Here is a 23,011-nt window from a genome sequence, read left to right as displayed (position 1 = left end):
ATGGTCTGCGCTTGGTCTACGAAACGCTTTTACTAGCATCGATGGCAACTTTCCAGCGCTTTACCATCGTCGAACTATGAATTACATTGCCAAGCAGAGCTACTTTATAAAAATAATGCACAACTTTCTTTTAACGAACATAGGATCAAAATCCGCGTTAAAAAATTTAACGTTATTAAGAAAAATTAATCATAAAACGTAAATATAAATTCAAGAATTAGGAAGAATGAAATGAAAAGAACGAATAACATCAATCATTTGTCTTTTTTAATACAATTCGTTGACTCAAACCTAAAAATATTTATATATAATAAACGAATAGATAATTATAAATAAGTTTAAATGATAGCCCTTATTTTCATTGTATAAATTAGCCGATGAATAAATTCTAATGAACTCACTATCGTAATAACGATTTTGATAATCGCCAAATCGATAAAATTAATCGTTCGAGTAAAGAGAATGAAAGGAAATGGGAAATTTCGTCGAAGGACAAAGTTGTTCCGAGATCGGGGAAGTTAGTAAGGAATAAGCGAAATCCAAGAGAAAGGACTCCTCGAATTAGCACGTGTCGTCGATCAACGTCGCCGATCTCTACTATGAACTGAATTCGGCATATGTATCCGCCTACTCGCAGATAGAGCCGAATGAGTTTCTAATAAAGCAATTAAGCGATAGACCAAAGTTATAGCACATAACTGCGGTGTATAGTGCACAGTGGCAGACTCCTCGTCGTAAAGCACGTTTTCCGACCTCCTGTAAATCGATTTTCGATCTTGAAATGATTGAAACGCGTAGTTAATTCGAGACACGATATATTTTCTACGTGATTGATTTTTTTTTATCGTTTTATTTATATCGCTTAATAACGTGATAAACAGAGTAACAATTTATTCGATGTCAAGATGAATTATTGTATCAGGCGAAAAGATAAAAAGATATCTCGTATAATAACCCGGAGACAGTTACATCCTTCGATAATGAATTTAGAAAATGTTATTCGATGCAGGATTTGCTTCGATATAAATAGGGAGAAAATAAAACTATTAACAAGTTCGTAAAAATAGGATCGCATTTTTCCGAGTTTCACGCGAAAGGGTTTTTAAGAATTAAATTATTTGTCTTTCTCTTTGATGCGAAGATACGAGAGTAGAAAGGAACATCTTAAGGGTGAGTTCTTCTTTAGGTAGAAGAAGGGTAGGAAAGATGTGCTGTCTATCGGGGTGATAACGGTCATCCCGTGGCCAATGACTCCACGCAATTCCCTAAACTCACATATCTCTACCATTCCTGCTACTACCCTCTTACACACCGTCCTATATATTAGATTATATTCTATATCTATAGTATATAGACGTATACATATATGGATGTAGTACATATCCTGAACCTCCTCGAACCGTTTATCTATCTGTCCATGTATCTATCTGTCTGTCTCTCTCTCTCTCTTTCTCTCTCTCCCGTTCGCTTAGATTCTCTATCTCGTTTGGTAGATCGAAATACTCTATCCTCCCTGGCCGATAGAAGAAACGATTTTGAGTAATCCCGATGGATCGTGCCTACCTACTCTCTCATCGTTCGTTCTATCCTCTCGATCCTTCGTCATCGTTACGCCGGTCAACATCGCTGCAGTTATTTAAACCAATATTCCGAAGCGTGCTTCTACGCTTGATATCGTTTATTGGAAAAAATGTCTATTTTCTTATCTATCAGATTGTCGTTTGTTGTAAAGTAATATTAATTAATTAAGACGATTAATTTTTCTTTTTCTTTTATTTTTACTTAAATTTATTTTCTTTTCTTTTTCCTTTTATTTATTTATTTTTTTTTCTTTTAATTCAGTCAAGTCCACATTTAAAACCGTAGTAAGTTAAAAGATACTTGAATGTTTTATTTCATGAGTAGAGTATACCAACACTTAAAAAATGTTAACGACCAAAGTGCTAACGGAAGAACCTCACCGTACTAAATCTCACCTTCAAATAGCCTTTTCGTGTTACTCGTTGACATCTAAAGCGACGTCTTTTCAAATTCATACGTAATAAATTATTTCAAGAAAAATTATCGTTCCACCGGGTAGATAGTTTCAAGTAGAGAGACTCATCGACTTACTGTCAGATCATATGTTCTCCTATTCCTTACTTTTTCATCATATAATATCGTGTCATAAACAGGAAATTAGAATTTTATTCAGTAACACGTTTCTTTCAATGATATCAAACAGAAAGGAAATAGCAGATTAATATAATAAATTTTAATTGAAATATAATAAGTTGTAATTATCTATAAAGAGAATACTTTACCTTTATATGTCTATGACTGTAATCTATAAAAAGATAATTTATTGAATAGAACATTAATTTGTAATGATCGAATCGATTTAATTAACATTGATTTAACACATTCGCAGACGCTTTATCAGATTAAAATCTTGCTGTTTTATGAAATTAAATAATTTTTCAAAACTCATAAATATCTTTTTATATCAATTAGCATTCCTGTTGTTGTACTTTAATCATAAGCGTATAATCACCACGAGATTTACGATAGCACGTCAAGCATAAGATGGCTACAATCGTCTTGTTTTCAAACGATACTTTGTCGTAGACGGCAACAGCCGTTTTGTCTGCGAAATTATTAATTGACGTTTCATTTATCTAGATTCTTTTTTCTCTGATCTAACAAAATACGTAAAATGAATTGACGAGTTGTCTCCTCGTCGGTAGTTTAATTAAAACTTTGAGAAAATGAATGATAGAGAGAAAGTGTGAGAGAAAGAGAAAGAGGGTGAGGGAGAGGGAGAGAGAGAGAGAGAGAGAGAGAGAGAGAAAGAGCGTAGTTAATGATCGACGTCTTATTTATTCCGTCTCGTGTATGTATAACACAATGCGAAACAAGAAACGTTAGCAAACAACGGTGGAGTATGCCGTGCACGTGCTGCAAATGTAGGAAAGTTGCGTTTAATAGCGTTGGGTAGCGAATACATCGCTCGCTTCTCTTTACCCTTTTGGAATTGTTTGTATTTGAATTTGTTATTTGTTTTCTTGTTGCTTGTGTCTTTCGTCGTGTCTGCAGTTTTCATTTCAATTTCAAGGATACTCGAGGTACGGTTCATCGACTTTAGCTTATCCTTGTTCCTATTCTCCACCCCTCACCTCATTCGAATACCTTCCCACGAGCATAGTACTTTGGAGCAAAGAGAGCGAGCGACAAAAAGAAAAAGTAAAGTTATATATTCCCTTGTCGTTGGTACATACGTCATAAAACTTTGGTAATATAAGAGAAGGACCACAGTCTCTTCGCTCATCCCTTTTCTATTCCTTCACCTCCATCTTGCTATCTCTTTGCTGCCAAGTCGAAGACGCTCGTTTCTTTTTTGGCGAACTATTCCTGTCATTTCACACATTTTTCACTTTTCTTTCTTTCTCGCTTGGCACGCGAACACAAACTCGTGGAAATTCAATATGTATATTGTCTGTGTATTCGTTAAACGTTGAATTTAAAGTTTTCCTTTACGAGTAGCTGTCTTCTTTTGACACAAAAGTAAACGGATAGTTAAAATTTTAAGTGATATTGTTCATAATAAATTTTTTCAAGATGATTAATAAATCGAAAGAAAGGTTTTGTTTTTGGTCGTTCGGAAACTTGACGCGAGTGCAAATAAGTCTTTCGTATAATATCTTCTTTCTCGGTGTTTTCTTTCTTTTGTTACTAATAATAGATAAATTTTAAACGTTAAAAAAATTGCACTTGAAATGTTTTTATCAATTTTTTTGTGCAATTAGTAGAATGATTCTGTCTCTGATGAGACAGTAAAAGACTACTAAAAACTTATGAATCATTCGTCTGAAAGTGTACGATTTAATACTACGAAACTAAGTATTTATAAATTTCCAAATTCATTTTTACAAAATATACATAAAGTAAACATATATTATAAAAAATTCTAAGGATTGTGAGATTTAATACGGAAGAATTTTTTCGCAACGTTGTGCATATACTTCTTTGTTGAATTGTCATTGTTGATACATGATTTCACGAATTCTGGCCTCTTTGATATATTCTAAGTATATAAAAATCCTTTTTAACGTTATTACAAATCTTTTCGTTGATTGAATGGTCAGCATATTATGTTTTTATTTATTTGCAAAAATACAAGTTAATTACAATAAAAATGAATTTGGCGATAATCAATAATTGAACGTCTATGCACCTTGTTATGATATAATTACTATAATATATGTATATTTTCCTTAATTTATCAATTTGCAAATTTTCCAAAAAACATTTAAAAAGATTACCTTTTATTCCTTTCACGTTTATTTGCATAAATAAAAGATTGCAGGACAACGAAATGCTTTGCCGAAATTTCGTCGAAAATATGTCAAACATTTTCCAGGCAGAAAATTTATCTACGCTTTTCATCGAAGCACGTCAACCGTTTATAAAACATACGAAAATTTATACTAGCACTGACTGCTCGCGATAATAAATCTTAGAAACTAGCAGTGAGGGAAGGTTAAGACGGCTTACGGTGCGAAGTGTAAGAAATAAGTATTCAAGCTTTTAATAATTTAGAGACCCATTTTGACGGTAGCGAGAAAACTTCGTGACTTTATTTTTTTCCTTTTCTTTTTACACTTCTTTCCTCGACTCTCTACTTTTTCTCTTATTCATTTTTTACGTTTCCTTTGTCTTAACGCTAAATGGATTGTTGAACGAATTATTGTCCTTTATACTGCGTACTTACTTACATATGACGCGATTAAGATTAAAAGTTAAGAAGGCAAGAAGTGCGAAAAAGAGGGGGAAGAGTATTATAATTTGTAAAGAAATGTATGTGTAACGGTGTAGGTATCATAAAAATATTCTGATAAATGAATAAGTAAGTTTTTGTTAAGAAATTCGAATACTTTCCATCGTAATACTTGAAGCAACTATCTACATACGATGCACATGCATAAATTTACAGGATCGATTCGATTCATCGGAAAATAGAAAATTGCCCCAGATTCTGGGTATTGAGCTAGGTATCGCCTTAGGATTACGTGTAAACAAGTCGCTGCTACGTTAGCTACGGGTAAATTTACTTGTGACGCACATAATACGTAGCATACTGTTATTTGCTTAGCAGCATTCGATGTGTCCAATGCATTCTCCTGATGTCGAGCACTAGACATTTCATGAATATGTATGACGTGTATATGTCACATTCTTCGAAAAAATCTCACGGAATTGATCCAACTAATAAATTGATTGGATCCATCTTGACGAGATCTAAGTGTATATATAGTAATCTTTACTAATAATTGTTGAGATTAATATAATCTTAGAAACATTGTGTAATAAATCTTAGAAACATGTGTAAATATCAGACAAAAGAACGAACAAATTTTGAAATATTTTACGATGAAATGTAAATAGAAGTAGTGAAACATTCGCGAGATTTTTTTGTAAGAATTATAAAACGCATTCTTTTTTCCTATTATATCTACAGCCTCGATCGCATGCGAATTGCTTAATCGTCCGGTAAGATGTGAAAAGGTAATGAGAAGAAGGCAATAGAATCACGAGAAAAAAAAATAAAAATAGCCAACGTGAAATATAAATCTTTTGGAATATGACGAACACGTTCGCATTGAAACGAGTTCGGAAAGTGATATCACTAGAACTGAAAGTGTTCTGCGAGTATTTCGTTCTCTCGGTTACGGCAAAATCGAAATAGCCGTCGTCATAGCCGCCGTCGTCTAGAAAAAGGTATATTCGGGAAAGAAGAGTAGTCGAACCAAAGCGAGCTATTTTTCCGTTCTCCCTTCTCTAACGCGATAACATCCGATAGTACACTTTGAAAAACTCATCTAGTTTAACTTCAAATATTCACATTTATGAAAGATTTTATCCCGTCGAATCGAGACGATATCGGTTCAAGAATATATGTATGTAGAAACTTCGTGGTTCGATTTTCTTTGAAGAACTATCGTGTTCCGATTAATTTCCTTTAAAGAAGAAAGATGAAAACAAGTTGTCCTTTCTTTTCTAACAAGTTTTTCTTTAACTAAACTTCCGGAAAACATGTATCCGATACTTGAAATTAACATCGATTCACTTTCCCTTTTTCCTCGGCGGTACTTCAGTAGTTGGCGAAGGGAAGAAGAGGATTCAAGTTTCATTCGTCGCTAAAAGGACGAGGACCGAACGTAAACGCACAGGTGTTCCACATTGATAGCGAAGACTGGCACGAGGCCAATAAAGCCACCTATGCCTTCGCTTCTACCTCCTTTTCCTCCTTCTACTCCTCCTCCTCTTCCTTCTCCTCCTCTTCTTCATCCTCCATCTACTCTATTCGACCGGCTCGTCTTCTCCTTTGCCTTGCCTTACCTTGCCTTGCCCTGCCTTGTCTTGCCACATTCAAGTCCCCGTATCCGAGTATCGATCTCTCGAGCTCTCGTGACTTTTCATTGAATTTCCATGCGCCACTTAAGCGCTCGCTCGGCTCCTTCTTTCAGCCCTTCTCCTTCTGTATCCTTTCTCTTTTTCTCTTTCCAGCTTCTCCTACGTCAGAGAAGGAAAAAAAGAGAGAAAAAGAGAGAAAGGGAGTAAGAGAGGGAGAGAAAGAGATGAACGGTGGACGTCGAAATATCGTTGAAAAGAAGAGAAAGAAAAAGGAAACTCGTCTTCTTCGCGAGCGAACGAGCACGCTCTTTGCGTTAAAAAGTCAAACCTTCGAACTTGTCTCCGTTTTCTTTCTATTTCAAATCCTAAACATACCTTTCGTGATAACGAAAGGTTACTACGAGGTGAGGCGACTTATTGCCGCTTAAACTTCGCTCGTTTAGTATCAGCTATCTTTTTCTCCTGGCTATTTTCAAAGTTTCGTAGAAGCTTAACCATAAAGAGTTAAAAGAGAGGAAGGAAATATATTTTCATGATGGAGAAAATGTAGTATGGATGAAAAGGGCGAAAAAATTTATTTACATAATAATAAATAAAAGAAAAAAGAAACAAAGGCTGATAATTTTGTAATATCGAGTTTAACGAAACATCCCGTATAAATACATATACGAGAAATATCTTTTATATCAATCTATTTTAGAATACAGAACCGGTCTTATCGTCGAATCGATAAGATCGATCACTTTTTCAATTCCTCTTTTTATTTCTATTTCCTCTTGTCAAATACGAATTTTCTCTGTTTTCGTATCATTCTAAAACATAATCCCATATATAAATACACATATATATAACTTGTCGCAAGAGAACACCTCTAGAATAATTTATCATACCGACTAGAAGGAGAAATTAATCGATGCCCGAATTCAAAATACATAGGTACCTCATCGTGGATAACATATAGAAGAGAAGAGGGAGGCATTCATTGGGTGGGGGTGAATCGAGTCGCCTCGCGGCAGATTCATAATTCGAATTTGCTGTTATGCAATCACAATTATAATCTACGATTATGCAGCTCGCAAGTTGCGCGGCGCTTTGGAAGCTCGATTAGTCTTCCTCCGTTACTTGGGCGAAATTATAGGAGAGAACGTACGGACGCTTTTGCCTCTCGCGAGAAAGGAGCTAACGCAAGAAGAGGAAGGAGTGGGTTGATGGTAGTGCTTGTTGGGATGGGGTTGAAGGTGGGGTTGCTCAACGAGGTGGATTTCCAGCAATGCTGCAGTCAGCCCGGCTTACGGATAATCGCGACGACGTCGACGTCGGCGCCGAAGTCACCGCTGGAAAGTTAATTAAGCACGTTCCAATAAACTTCGGGCAACGAGCGCGACGCCGACAGAGACGACGAGTAACGAGGGAAAACGACCGCGGGTAGTAGCTAGCTAGGTATATATCTGTCTGTCGGTCCGTAGAGATCGATGACGAAGGGAAAAGAGTCGACTGGAATGTCAAATTAAGTATCTCGGCCCCCTGTATAAGTGTCAGCGAAATGCAGCCTCCACCGAGATGGGACCGACATCTTTCATTAAAAGCTCACCGCGAACGCGAAAGAGCGAATGTACGTGCTTCTCATCGTCTACGATGATCTTTACGACGAGGAGAATCTCCTTTACCGCTTTAACGCGATTAATTTTTATTACCCCATCACGAATTGCTAGGAAATTTTCCGACTTTTTCTTTATTATAACATCAAAAAACTTTACTTATATACGTATATATATATACAAATTTTAATTACTAATGAATATAACAATTGACACTATTTCTTTCGAAATAGAATCATTTTTGAATATGTACCTTTCGTTTAACATACTTTTGTCTTTAAGAAATTATCTAAAACATGAACAAAATAATTTAAGTTCGCTATTTCTTAAGATAAAAAGAAAAAGATTATTAGCGCATAGATCGATTACTTTGCATTGATTTTACCCGAGCGAACATTGTATTCAAAACGCAGTTGATTCTCTTGGAAAGACCAGAAGGAGTGGGTGGTTGTGAATTCGCTCGATAATCGGAGTAAGCACGAGTCGCGAACTGAATCGTTTCAACTTCGTTCCCCAAAGCCGGTAATTATTCTGATTCTTCGTTTTTACGAATGGCATCCATTCAACCGTGCGTCCCATTTGTCTCATAGAATACGAGAGAAGGATCGACAACGTTCGCCGATTTACGTCCGGAGAAGGTTTGATTTCGAATTAGGCACGACTCCATTCCAGTCGTTGATTCTTCGACTCTTTGAATTATCGACAATGCTTTCCTCCACCTACTCTTCCTCCTCCTTCTCAACGTTACAATCGACAAGATTCTTGCGCGCGCGAGGGTTTAAGGCCACCCCTCGATGAGCATTCGATTCTGATTCAGTCATTTCACTTTTCTTTTATTTTTCTCTATATATACCTTCTCTAGCAGTCTTCATTTAACATGGCTACATAAGTATACGAATCCATGACCTCGTTTCGTCGTGCTTTAAAAACTCTCTTCTCGAAGAAATGATAGAAAATGAAAGAACGACAAACTTTCTGACTTTTTCAAAACCCTCGTCTGCTTTCATTGATTCGATATTATGATGGTAATAGAAAGAGAGAGGAAGAGGGAGAGAGAGAAAGAGAAATCATTGGATAATGAAAAGAGTAATTAAAATATGTAGCAGATGTCGTTTATGAGTTTATTCGATGGCTCGCCGACCGCGCATCACAAAACAGCAATTTCGTTAAAATCCAGCGTGCGTCTTTTATTACGATCCGTTTATGGATATAATAGTAGTTTCAAAATTGTGCATCGAATCGTAAAAGATATATGATTAATAAATATAAAATATATTGTCGCCTCGTATATTGAATAAATGAACAAAATCGCGAATATCTGCATAATCGATAAATATTTCTTTATTTGGCCATAAACTTTTTCCGTCTATACATCATTAATTATTACCTCTAACAATACTTTTATTTTCTAATAAGATGATCGTTATACGTTAAAGATATCTTTAATAATCCATTCGAATACGTCTTCTAATGGTAAAAAATGATCTATTTTACTTTATGCAAAAAATTTGTTATGACATTTACAAATACTCCTCAACTATGTTCATAACTTTTGCATTGTTTTCGTTACATCCGTCTCTGCGTTCGAAGAGTCCCTAGAAGCTCTCAAACAATACATATCTCGTTCCTGGTGAATGGACAGATCGAACGAGGCGGCATAACGCCGAAAGGCTATGCAACTGCATCCGTTAGGTGAGGCCATTAAGGCATTGAGACCTTATCTCAATGAAGTCGACGATATCGCTCGAAGAGAGTGGGACTCCACTTCTGGCTTTATCGAGTTGCTGCCTCGATAGGCGACAATCGAACCGAACCGACGTTAGAACGTCGACAAAGCCACGGTTCTTCGGCGTATCGATGAATTTCTCGTCACGATTCGCACGAATGGATACGATTGTTTCAACGAAGGAATAATACCTTTTCTTCTTCTTAATAAAGGAACTCGAAAGACGATTAGAAATAAACGTTAGAGATAGATATCTAGTATAGATCCATAAGAATGATAGTAAACTCTTTGAAATTGAGCATAATCCTTTCTGGAATGAAATAAGGATCGTGAAATAATGAATCAATCGAGAAAAATTAAATACGTATAATATGAAGAATTCGTTTAAAAAATGTAAATCGATCGTAATAGTAGCAAAACATTCTATTGAAAAAATTAAATGTATACGTTTTACACTCATTCAATGGTTATACAAAATTCTCAAATAGTTTTCATGTCAATTACAATGTGTCATAAATAAAAATCGAAAAAACTTTTCATATCGCGCTTATCAACGATTGTCACTTTTTAATAAATAAATATCAGAACGTTTTATTTATTTATGTCAAAAGCCCAAAATAACTTTACTCCATATCGAAAGAAATAGAAGCCATCGAAATTTTCAAGAAAACTCATTAAAAATATTACTTTCATCTTAATAGTTCCAAGAAAAAGGAGAAAGAAAATAAGAAAAAAAGAAAGAAAGCAAAAACTTCTTCATGATTTATATTATAAGATCGTTCGTTTCTTCATAAGTCATAAAAAAATGATCAAGAGTAATCGTGAAGTTTCTTCGATAATTTAAAAAGAAAAGGAGAAAACAAAGAGAAAAAAAGCAAACCATATGTAATGTACAATCGGGGTGAGTATGAAGTCGAGTGAAAAAAAGTAGAAGAATGAGTAGGGATGAGTCAATCTGGCAAAGTGCACTGTCCCATAGCTCGTACGAGGATCGAATAGATATGTACATACGTATCTGGCTGCGTATCTATATACAGATACACAGTGTGGATTTCGATGAAATTATTATTTCAGTATGGGTCCGTTTGTTTTTCGAGTATCGAGAGAAGATGACTAAAGGAGAGTGAGTAATATTTTCTGCTCGATGCGATAGCGATGTGCATTCCCCGGGGAATTCACTATGTCTCGCCTGGCCGTCGCTTGCACGCGAACGCAGCTTTCACGTAACAGAAACAATTCGCTTCTACCTTTCGGATATCCGACAGAAGCGGCTTCGAAAGAGGTTGGGGTGGGTGAAGAGAGGCAGAGAGAGGGGGAATGGAGAGAGGTTCGATTAATTTCGCCCGGAGGAACGAACGGGTTTGATTTTCGAATGAAAGAAGCGCGAAAGGAGGGTGGCAATGGCTGCAAAGGAAATGACAGCTACGACCTTTCAACATGCAAACACAAGCTTCATTATCATCGCAAAGGTAATTAACTAGTGATACGCGATGCGTGTAAACGTTATGTAACGCAAAAAATACTTTGACTTTACGTATTATATCAATATAATAACTCGTTAGCTACACTTCATAAATATAAAAATAATTTTAATATTCCTCTTTCTCTCTTTATTTTTCTCTCTCTCTCTTTCTGTCTCTGTTTCTCTTTCTCTTTCTTTGTTTTCTCTTAACTCTTTCCAGTACCGTGATAACTTAAAGAAACTAAAGAAGATTGAAGAAATATTAGGAAAATATTTATCATCCAAGAGAAAGAATCAATGTCCTGAGTTGATAGAAAAATTTTTTAAATCGAAAAGAAACTGAATGGATTTCACAGACGTGTCCAAGAAACCGAGAACCATACGCTAGAAAAATAAAGCAAGCTCTTTCATTTTTAAGCCGAGTCCAAAAGAGTATAATCATGACTTGAGAATTTTTTGCTGTTCTGTCTTGCTTTCTACTGTTGTGCCAACAATAAGTTCTCTCTCTCTCTCTTTCTTTTTCTCTGCCTTTCTTTATCTCTTTACTATCGATGTTGACATAAGCAACGAAATATAACGATTTTTTAAATTATCTGAGTCGCGTTGTAAAATGTGATAAGTAAGTTTATACAAGAAAAATTTGTTAATAGTAGCGACTACTACTGACTACTGCGAATTGCGCACGTTTCTACCACAACGTTTCTTTGTTCGGTCAGAAAAGAAGAAGATATCCGAGAAAAATATAAGAGCAAAGCAACTGTAGGAATGTAAAAGGGAGTTCTTTCATTTTTAAAACAGTCCAGCAGCGTTGCAGCGTCGCAAGAGCTTTAGAGTTTAAGAACGGTCGGTCTGAACCCATGAAACGAGCAAAAAGACTCTTTAATGCACAACTTCCTTATTTTACATGTTTCAAATGAGCACAGTGATTTCGCATGGAATAACGTAAAACGTAACTTTCCACGTTGCTATGTTTTAAAATCGAACCTTCAATCCCAGATTTACATTAACAATAATTAATTAATATTCGTTCGTTGAAACTAATTTATTTACCCCTTTAATAGATAATTAAATATACGAATATTAAGGCGGAAATAATGGCAAGATTATATTTTCATATTACTTTTTAAGAAATTTAATAAAAGACCTAAATCGTTCTACGTTTATATTAAATCATATTAAATATTAATATATTATAATATTATAATCACAAATATTTAAGGGTTAAAATTAATTAAAGCGATCCTAAATTCAATATAAATTAAGATAAATACTTTAAATATTAAGGTAGATTCTTCGATGTTGTCTCCTGACGCTGACATATTTCCTTCATAATTCTCGACTCCATAGATCACAACTACTTAAATCATTCCCTATTAATTCCATTTTTATTCTAATTTAATTGCTCGTTCTTTTATACTCGAGAACTCACTGTTCGATAAAGACGTCATCATGACGTAGACTTACGTCTTTGTCTCTCCTTTTTCATCCTCTTCCCCTTTACTCTACCATACTCTTCCACTTTCTTCGACCGTTTTTTTTTAGACTTTTCCTATTGAACGTTAACTAAGTCTCGACATCGTTATCGATCAAGTGGACACTCCAGATGTCGGAGTGTTGCCCTTTCTTCAACGAAAGGATTCTTTTATGCGACCATTAAAACATCCGTTTATAGTTACTACCGGTACTAATGCACGACTTTTACGATACTACCAACCGCTGGGACCTTCTAGCCCATCCTGTTGTCGTAAAAATATATATTCGATAAAGAAGATTATTGTTTCACGCATTCCACTACGTTATTAACCGTTCGATATACCATACAGTGCTTTAATATAAATTATTAAATAGAAGGAAGTTATACGCGTTGAATTTGAAACGAAATATCGAGTGAAAGAGAACGAGAGATAGGGAACGAGAGATAGAGATAGAGTTATACCAAAGCAGTATTCTTATCGTTGGCGTACATCTTTCCCATTATCACGTCATTATACATTGATAGCATTGTTCGACGACACGAATCGCAAACGGGTCTCGTTTCGAACTGTAAACGAACGTCGCAAACACAATCGTTTCAGATATCGAACAGAATCTCTCTCTCTCCCTCTTTCTCTTTCTCTCTATCTATCTATCTATCTATCTATCTCTTTCTCTCTCTCCGTTTTCAATCGAAGTTTAAGTATGAAATGGAAAGGGGGTCAGTGGGAGACGTCGCCTTGCTATAACAGATCTCTCGGTTCTTCGTTACCACGAATCTTCTCTCTGTCTCTGTCTCTCTCTTTCTCTTCATCTTCGCATACAAGACTGCGTTGACCTAATCGTTTCTCTCCCGAGAAATCCAATTAGCCGGCCATTAATAAGGGATTCCCTCGGAGGAAGAAGGATAATGGTTTACCTGTCCTACGAGAAACGCGGATGCACCTGCAACAACGGCTAAGACACCCATCGCAATGCCATCTTACAACAGCTTCTCATTCGCATATCTGCAAACGTATATAGATAGAATCCTTTGCTTCGCGGATCGTTTCCTTGGAAGGAAAGAGAAAGAGATATCATTAGTTCTCAGAATCCTCTGGAGGATCGAGAACGTTATTCACTCCTTTGGAAAGTACGATCCTTAGTTTCCTCTTGTTCTCTCTCTCTCTCTCTCTCTCTCTCTCTCTCTCTCTCTCTCTCTGTCTCTTTCTTTTCCTTTCTTTCACTAAGGTATATTTAAATCATCATATTTAATTAATTATAATGAATCTATGCTGATATTTAACTTCGAATGGTTTATCGAGTTAGATGGATACAAGTTCGACGATAAGGAAGGAATTTTAATAGGTAATATATATCATCGAATGGAAAGGATCGCGAGCTTCGCGATTCGATTTTGAAATATCCCTAGAGATTGGTTTACAAAGTATTTCTATAGGATATTTCACCTTTGCTCCCTTGAAACTCCGTTGCTTACATGCGCATCTAAATATTTAGCTGTATTATATCGATAAAAGGGATCCAGCGGTAATAGACGAGAACGTTCGTAAATTATAGCGGGGTATCGAGCTTCCGCAGAATTCCGTCGGTATGCCGCAGCCCCGTATTAATTAAACCGTGACTCGATAGTACACTCTCTCTCTCTCTCTCTCTCTCTCTCTCTCTCTCACACACACACACACACAAACATATTCTCTTTCTCTTTCTCTCTTTCTTGTATATATGATCTCCTTCATGGATCGCGATCTTTGGTATAAAACTTTCTCAACGAAAGGCAACTATATTCTCTAGTTACATTAATCGTATTAATTAAATCTTGCCTAAGTAGGTACATCGTAGGTACTCGTATTGCTAGATATATTTCAAATGTCAACTCTAAATCAGATATTCCTCAATGTCTACTTATACAAAAATATTGAACTATTTATACTAGTCCGCGTCGTGAGAAATTAATTATGAGACATGGTAGCTATCATCAAAATTTGTAATTTATTAAGAAAATGAAATTATAGATAATACAGATAAGTCATTAAGATCGATTTTATTTTTAATATTTTTATATAATATTGTTTATTGTTATTCCTTTCTAATATTATATTTCATATCATTATATATTAAATACACATTATTTTTTCTTAACCATTAAGATTCCATATATGTTGACGTAAACTTTTATTGTACCATTCGATTTAGGTATTTCTATTTGTTCTAATCCAAGAAATTGTAATACTTGCATCGTCAACGATTTAGAATTTCGTTTAACAAAGAAAATGTTACTAAGCTCGCCGTACTGTAAGATCATCGATCCTCATTCTCGATAATTAACACGCTACGTGTGAGAAGGAGTTCGAAATCGGTGGCAATTAGCGTGAGCCGATATGTAAAATGAATTATCGCTTTGGGTTTTCGCCGGAATCCCCTGCTTGGATTGTTATTACCCCCCTAGCGTTTTATTAAATTACAGGATAAAAGCGGATGCGTGGATATGGGAATAATGCGATTGTCCACGATGTCATACTGAATTTTTAAAACATCACGCACTGAATTCATCCTCGAGCAATTCCTATAGTTCTAGATTAATATCGTTAATAAAAAAACATGCCGTATGATGAGATCAATAATATATGTATTATACATATATAAATATCTGGCATAATACTAATGTATGAAAATAACAAATTTATGAATATATACATATATATGTGTGTGTGTATATAATATATTATATATATATACATATATATATATATATATGTACATATATACATTTTATTTCAAATTATATAATAATTTAGCAAGCAATAGTATAGCTCTCTTCTTTAAAAAACAATAAAAATGAAAAATTGAAATGAAATTAAAAATAATAAAAAGAAAACTTTTAATAGAGAATTAATGTAAAACGAAATATCAAAAATGATACGAAGAGAAGAGAATAAAGAACATACCTATTACGGTGGAATGCCACCGATAATACTCTCTCTATCTTTATCGATAAAAAAATTCAATTCCTGAGAAAAAGCGGAAAGGGAATTTAATTTCATTGAATATCCGACGTTCGGCAAAGGACTTTTGCAAAACGAACGAGGACGCCAAGAACGACGACGAGGTCGAGAAGAGAGAACAAGGACGAGGAAGACCTGACGCGTACTCTCGACGTTTCGAAATCTCAGTGACGTCGAAATCTCGTCGTGCCACGTGGCGCACGATGTGCGTCGCGTACATTTCCACCATACCACCCTCTTACACACCCTTTCCTACCCACGAAAAATATCACCAAAAATCGTTCTGGCCTCAGTTTCCCTATCCTATGCCGGAAATTAAAGATTCAACGAGCCGAAGGTAATTTCGAAGTGAAGGAGTAGGACAAAGAGAGAAAGAAAGCGAGAGAGGAGAGAGAGAGAGAAGGGGTGAAAAGGGATAGCGACAGTTGAAAATGGAAATCGATGCTACGATTCTACGAACAACCATGAGGTGTTATGTTTCACGATGTTGAATTTGTGAAAAAACATGACCTAAGAAAACATTGGTCATCAAAATATTATCATTGAACGAATACTAGGGTAGTTTTATTGAATAACTCGTTCGTAGATACAAATTTTTCGTGTTTCCATATATAAAGTGAAATATATATATATTTACTTTTGTAAAAAATATTATTTACTACGATAAATACTTGTATATTAAATGAAATGATATTTTTTCAGGAGGAATGCGCTTCCATGCTGGAGGATTTGAGCAGTAAGATCAATAATAAACATCACGAAGTTCATACGCATCCCTTACTCTCGATATTCAAGATGGCCGAGGTCGCGGTTAAACTACCATATAGCAACGATGGTAGAAGCATGTCAAGGTCATCGAGTTCCATCCTCCTACTCGTGCTCCTCGCGTGCAGCATTTTCGCGTCCACTTCGACGTGTCTCGTCGACGATTCGTGACACGGATAAAGTTACCTATTCTAGAAGAGAAGGGGAAGAAAAGTCTCGAGTGTTTAGAATATCAACGACGGTTTAGGGACATGAAAAAGTGTCGGAAAGAGTTTAAAGAAAGAAAGAGCGAATGAAAAATGGTGTAAGTAGGTATGTCTGTGCGTGTGTATGAGTTACGCATACGTATTCACACGTATATGTTTGTATAGGTGGATCTACGTGCGTGCATGTGTAAAAAAGTTTAGTTCGTCTTTTTCGAGAAAGATTTAAAATCGCTATCCAAACTTGTTCCTACAATCGAGAATCGAAACGACACTATAGAGAGCTAAGCCAAGTAACTTTCCGTGTAGTAGACCAACAAAGATACACCGTATACGTGGTAGTATTACAACAAGATCGTAATAAGAAAAATGTCTGTACGAGATACGTGATGTAAAAGAATATGACAAAAGAGGGAAAGGTTTATTTTCTTATACGTTTCTTCTCGAGTCTATTTTCATTCACGTTGAATCTTGAAGATATTGATTGAAGAGAAAATAGAATAGCAAAACCGAATTATAGTCGCGTTGTCACAAAATCGAACGTATAGAAACAGCTGCAGTTACCTGTTCGACCTCGATACGAAACGTGCTTTTTCTGATATTCCACTTTCAATAAGAAATAGATCACGTATACAAAAAAAGAGTATAAATCGAAATACACAGTTCGCTGCTGGACCGGCGACGGTATTACAGTCTCTTCCAAACGATCTTGGCTAATGTAAAATCCTACCGCGGTATTTATATTGACCAAATAAACTGCGACACAATACTAGAGTTCAAGTTCTACTCTACGAAAATTACGAAAAGTCTCCTATTGCGTAGGCATGGACGATCCTATAATCATCGGAGATAAAATCAAGTACGATACTCGATTGCCTGGAATGACTTCGTGTGTATAAATCGAATGAATTAGAGAAAGAATGAAAGAGAGAAAGAGAGAGAGAGAGAGAGAGAGAGAGAGAGAGAGAGAGAAAGAAAGAAACGAAAAGTCTGTAAAGGACTAGCACTAATTAATATGTATAATGAATTATTCAGTAAACTCCTCCCATACTGGACCATTAGGTGTGTTTGTTAAAGTTGAAACTTGAAGCGCAAATGACGCGTTTTCAAATTAATCGTATGAGGCTCCGAATATTGTAGATCGAATTATAGATTGTTAATATAGATATAAAATAAAGGTGTAAAAAATAGAAGTAGAGACGCTGCGTAAAAAGAAAGAGAAGTTATCGGGATTATACGAGTGGTATTTTTAAAGCCACCTTAGATATCGTGTAATCATTATTCTCAAAAAGGTGGCTCAAATTTTCCTAAGCTGTTATATCCAATGTATGACATTAGCAAATAATGCGGGAATTTGCAATCTCGAGCGATAGATAAAGCGGAATGATCGATGAAGTAACGACGTAGGAAGCAAACATACGAAAAAGAATAATTATTCACTTATATACAAACAAAGTATACATATATATATACAAATATACACATATATATAAGAAATAATAATAATAATATATATATTATTATTATTATAAACCCGTATAAAATATAAGTATGCAAATTAATGTAGCTAAGGAATGAAAGCATCGACGAAAGCATGGCGAGGGTGTCCACGCTGACGAACATCGATATAATACCGTTTGTACATGAAACTCTGCGCTGTAGTGAAACGTTAAGTTTATTATAAAAAAATTCGTCAATTTAGAAACTTGACTAATTATATGTACAATCGTGTTGGCATATATGTAATGCGACGGATATGAATGTATGTGATAGAGAATTATTATCCCACTCACGATCATCCCAACTACATACGAGATAATCTTATGCACAAATGATTTTTTAATACCCTGCTATTTTGTTATTTTCTTTTTTTCGATTTTTGGCAATCATCACGTTACTTATTCGTCGAGAGAATTCCTTCATTATTTATAGATAATCAACGCAGTGGTAATTCGTAAAAAACATTTAATCGAATAGTCTCGATGCATTCGCAATTAATTTATACGGGGAAAAGCGTTAAAGACGTATTCTTCTGTTTTATAAAGGTATATAGGTTGTAATTGTAATCGAGTACAATACACGGCACAATATTGCAATCTACTCGACAGGCACAATGCGTTAATTTTGACGAGAAGAGAGTTGGGATGTGCGCGAGCGAGATTGAATGTACGTGACGTGGCTATCGGAAAAGCAATAATGTATAAAGTTTATGATCCACTGGCACATTGCTCAAAGAGATAGAATATGTAAATCTCATGTTATGTATACATACACACGGTGACACATATACATGCAGGTACAATACGAAGAAGAAATTCGTGTACGTGTTAAATAGATAAAAAATTCGTGGCTGGTGTCCGAACAATCGTCCAAAACGATCCATTTTGGAGTGACCAAACGTGCGTACGTAAAAAGAAAAAGCATAAATGATCAAAGTCGATGAAAAACAAAAAGCTCGTCCGTGTTGTAATCAACCGCTGAATTGTTGTTGAACATATTTTTGCGGTAGTTTAAGAAGGCATAGATACGCTTGAATCTATCAAAACGAAAAAAAAAGAAAGAAAGAAAAACAAGTATGTAATTTTTCGTTATCTTTGATCATTATATTCTTTGATCATTATATTAATAAAATTTTTAGAGATTTTGCTTGGTCCAAGCAAAATGCAACATCGAAAGATTCTACTAGATTGTGTCCATTGAGATTAATCATTTTCATTCTCCATCGTACGACGTTTCTTTGAACAATCGCTCTCTCGTTGTATAGTGGAACTGTATAATAGTTTTATCTTATATATTTACTCGTACAAAATAAGCTAATCGCACTATACGATACTATACTTAATAATGCTATTTGTTAATTGAAAAAAGCGGAGTGTCTCTGATAACGATATACGACGTTAGAGTTATTTTCACGAAGCAGAAATGGAACGCTCTTTCATTCATTTACCGATTCTAAAAGACATTTTACTTTTTTCTTTTTTATTCTTCATAATGTCACATTAGATTGCAAGAAATTCTTGAGCGGAGGATCTCCGGCCTAACTTAGCACACTTAGCATTCTATAGTTTTATTTCTACGAAGAGGACTAAACATTTCTAGGTGGGCCGATAGTTTCTAGATGATTTTAAAAATCAATTACTCTTTTGCAAAACAGTCACGAAAAAAGTAATTGATTTTTAAAATCATCTAGAAACTTTTGACCCATTTAAAAACTTTTGATCCAACTTGTATTTAAATATACGTGATAATCATAGTAGTACGAAGTAATAAAGTTCTTGAGTTAACATTTGAGAACAAATTCGAACATATCCGAGTTTCGTGAAAATGGCAGAATACGAAATATTTCTGTATAGTAGTTGAAAAAAAGATTATTTATACGAAATTTTACAAAGCACACAGCTAAGCGATCGTTAAACGTGCAACGTTATATATTTGATCATAAGTTGTCTCTTCCATTAATTTACTCGAGAAACAAAACGAAAAAAGCCAAAAAGCAAGAGCAACAAAAAAAAATTAAAGAAAGAGAAAGAGATAAAAAAAGAGAGAGAAAGACACAAAGCAGCGGTTACGATGAGGAGACCGATGCGATAACAAACTACGGTGGTTCCAATTGAACATATCAAGGCCTCTTAGAAAAGGCTAGCCAACGCGAGATTTTACTCTGGTTTCACATAGATTCAGTTTTTTCGAAGCTTTTTTCAAATGAAGAGAACACGATGAATAATAAAAGAAATAAAAGAGGATGATTCGTTTGCTGGATGTTGCCAATATGTACGAGCCATTTTGAGAATAATTGCTGAATTTAAATATTTGGCCTAATTTTAACGCGTTAAAAAAGCAAAAGTGAAAAAGAAAAAAAAGGGAAAAAAGAACACGTGCATAATAATAATTCATTTAATATTACATATCCAAAAAAAAAGGTTCATACTGCAACAGTAACTCGTTAATTAACATTACGACAAGTGTTATTATCGAAGCTTCTGTCAAACGAATCATTTTATCGTACTATGGTAACATTTGTAGCAGGGGTCAGATATCAATTTTCCAGAGTTGCAAACGCTAACGAGTCTTTAGAATATTCCAACCTGCTAGATAGTAAAGTTCACACGTTTACAAATTCCTGCCTTACCGATGAAACAAAACGTCATCTTAGGAAAAGGTAACGATTATCATACGTCCGTAAAGCAGAATTTTTTTATTTCGATCGTCTCATCATTGGAGACGTTCAAATATCTTTTTTCAATTTTTTTTTTTTTCGTGAATCGACTGAATCACAGATATGGAAACATCTTCATAAAGAATTCTCATGAAATCAAACATTTAATATGTCCCTGATCGAAACGACGATAATCTCATAAAAGATGCTCCGTCGATGAAACAGAACAAAACGCGAAAGCTTGTCCTTGTGAAACACGTACACTTACACACTTGCAGAAACGCGTATATTTTATGTGCATATTATATACATACGCATATTATACTACAAGCATTATAAAATACGCGAAGCATATAAATAAACATATATGTACATATTTTTTATTACTCGAAAGACACTCTGACCCCGGCCACGCGTGCAATGTGTAATATAAATTATAAGACTATCTTATATGTAAACATATTCGTAAGTAGCGCACTGCTATAAGCATGCTTAAACCTTCCTAATCGACTTTGGTACTCATTATAACGTGTGCTCGCTATCGCTCCTAATCTCGTATAGACGGGCGATTATTCGAGTATTTGGGCAAAGTCGGCGACCGGGTTATATAGGAATAAAAAATAAAAAATAGATGCAAAACTATGTTTTTTGTCATGCAAAAATAAAGAGAAAGAGACTAGATTCTACAATATGAAATATCGATCGAATTTTATCTCAGCTATCGTGATTAGTGTATCATGACTGTTATTAATAAACGGTTGTTAGATCAATATGATTATAATTGCGGTTTTCTCTCTGTATACAAATTTTTAGAAATTTTTTTTCAAAGATTTACCAAAAAAAGTATTCTATTTCGATTTAATGATCTCCGTAAAAATTTTGCTTGTCAATAAATTTCTTCTCTTATTTCATCGCAATAGATCGATGAAAAGGATTTATAAACAAAGTTTTGTTCAATACGAATGATCTTCAGAAAGAATAGTAATTGCGATAATCCGTCTTTGCCTAAGAATCTCTTCGTTTTTGAAATCACCCGTAGAGGAAAAACCGATGTAACGTTGACTGTATATACATATTATACGCAATATATAATACACATACACAATAGGTATACGTACCTACTCAACTAACGATTAAATATACGAAACGTTCGAGTACCTACCGTCGATGTACATACATATATATGTCGATCGGAAGAAGGTGAATATAATAAAAGAAAAGAAAAGAAAGAAAAATAAGAAAAAAGAAAAAATGTTGGAACGCTTCCAGTGTCATTAAAAAAAAAAAAAAAGAATAAAAAAAAACCATGAAAAATACGTCAAAGTGCACTCGAAAAATCTGCTTAGAAATGAAAAAAAATATATATACCAAAAATTAAAAAAAATAAATAAAACAAGAGAATGAACGAACGAATAGGCGAAAGCTAGTTATACCACTATGTGAATGTGAACATGTACGATATATTATTTAAAGAACGCGTGAGTGTGCGAGAAAATGCGCGAGAAAGAAAGATTGAGAAAGGAGCGAATACTTGTTAAAAATTATTATACAGATGACTACGAGTTGCCGAGGCGTTGATAAATAAACGATTGGGCTCTTTCGGGCCTATGGAATTATAATATATGGTTTTCGACCCTTCAAGCATGATCCTTAAATTACTTTTGTCATTTATAGCAAATATACGATGACAAAATAATATACATTCTAATTTTTATGTTTACCAAAATTTTATTGAACGGTATTATATATACTTACAAAGACCAGATCATTTCTTTTTGTTTTAAGGGTGTTCAATACCTTCGGCGACAGGTATGAATAAAATATAAACTAGAAACTCAAGAGAAAAACACTTGCCCCATTATGAGTTTATTATATCGGTGTATAAATTTGTGTGGGTTTTACACGTAATCTAAAAAACAGAATAATGTATAACAGTAATTTTTGTATTTAGTAAAAATAATAGTACATCTGACAACAGCAAGAGAAAACCATATGCCACATTATAATTCTCTAAAGATAAATCAATTGAAAAGTACTTATCAATTATACAAATTTTTTATTTTTTATTTCTAGTTGAACTTATACAAAAAGCTATAGCGTATTTAAGCAGTCATTAGCTCGATATTACTTGCGATGGAATACATAAAATATAAAATATAATATAATACATAGGTATAGAAGATAATAGAAACAAAAGTAGAAAGACAGAAGAATCGTATCGTAAATTTTTAAA

The 23,011-nt window shown here is 34.6% G+C and overlaps 1 protein-coding gene across 4 annotated transcripts in view; it reads left to right on the top strand.

Annotated features, from left to right (window-relative positions):
- LOC127064709 (uncharacterized) overlaps nucleotides 1-22,397 on the top strand; it is a 200,599-nt gene extending 178,202 nt beyond the window's left edge. For all 4 annotated transcript variants that reach the window (XM_050996167.1, XM_050996166.1, XM_050996168.1 and 1 more), the window contains one exon: nucleotides 16,357-22,397. In XM_050996167.1, coding sequence (XP_050852124.1) covers nucleotides 16,357-16,590 — 234 coding nt within the window. In that variant the 3' untranslated portion in view covers nucleotides 16,591-22,397. The remainder of the gene's footprint in view (nucleotides 1-16,356) is intronic.
- The last annotated feature ends 614 nt before the right edge of the window (nucleotides 22,398-23,011 follow it).

Source organism: Vespula vulgaris, chromosome 6, assembly GCF_905475345.1.
Source record: "Vespula vulgaris chromosome 6, iyVesVulg1.1, whole genome shotgun sequence".
Taxonomy (NCBI): domain Eukaryota; kingdom Metazoa; phylum Arthropoda; class Insecta; order Hymenoptera; family Vespidae; genus Vespula; species Vespula vulgaris.
This window is presented reverse-complemented; position numbering and strand designations above follow the sequence as displayed.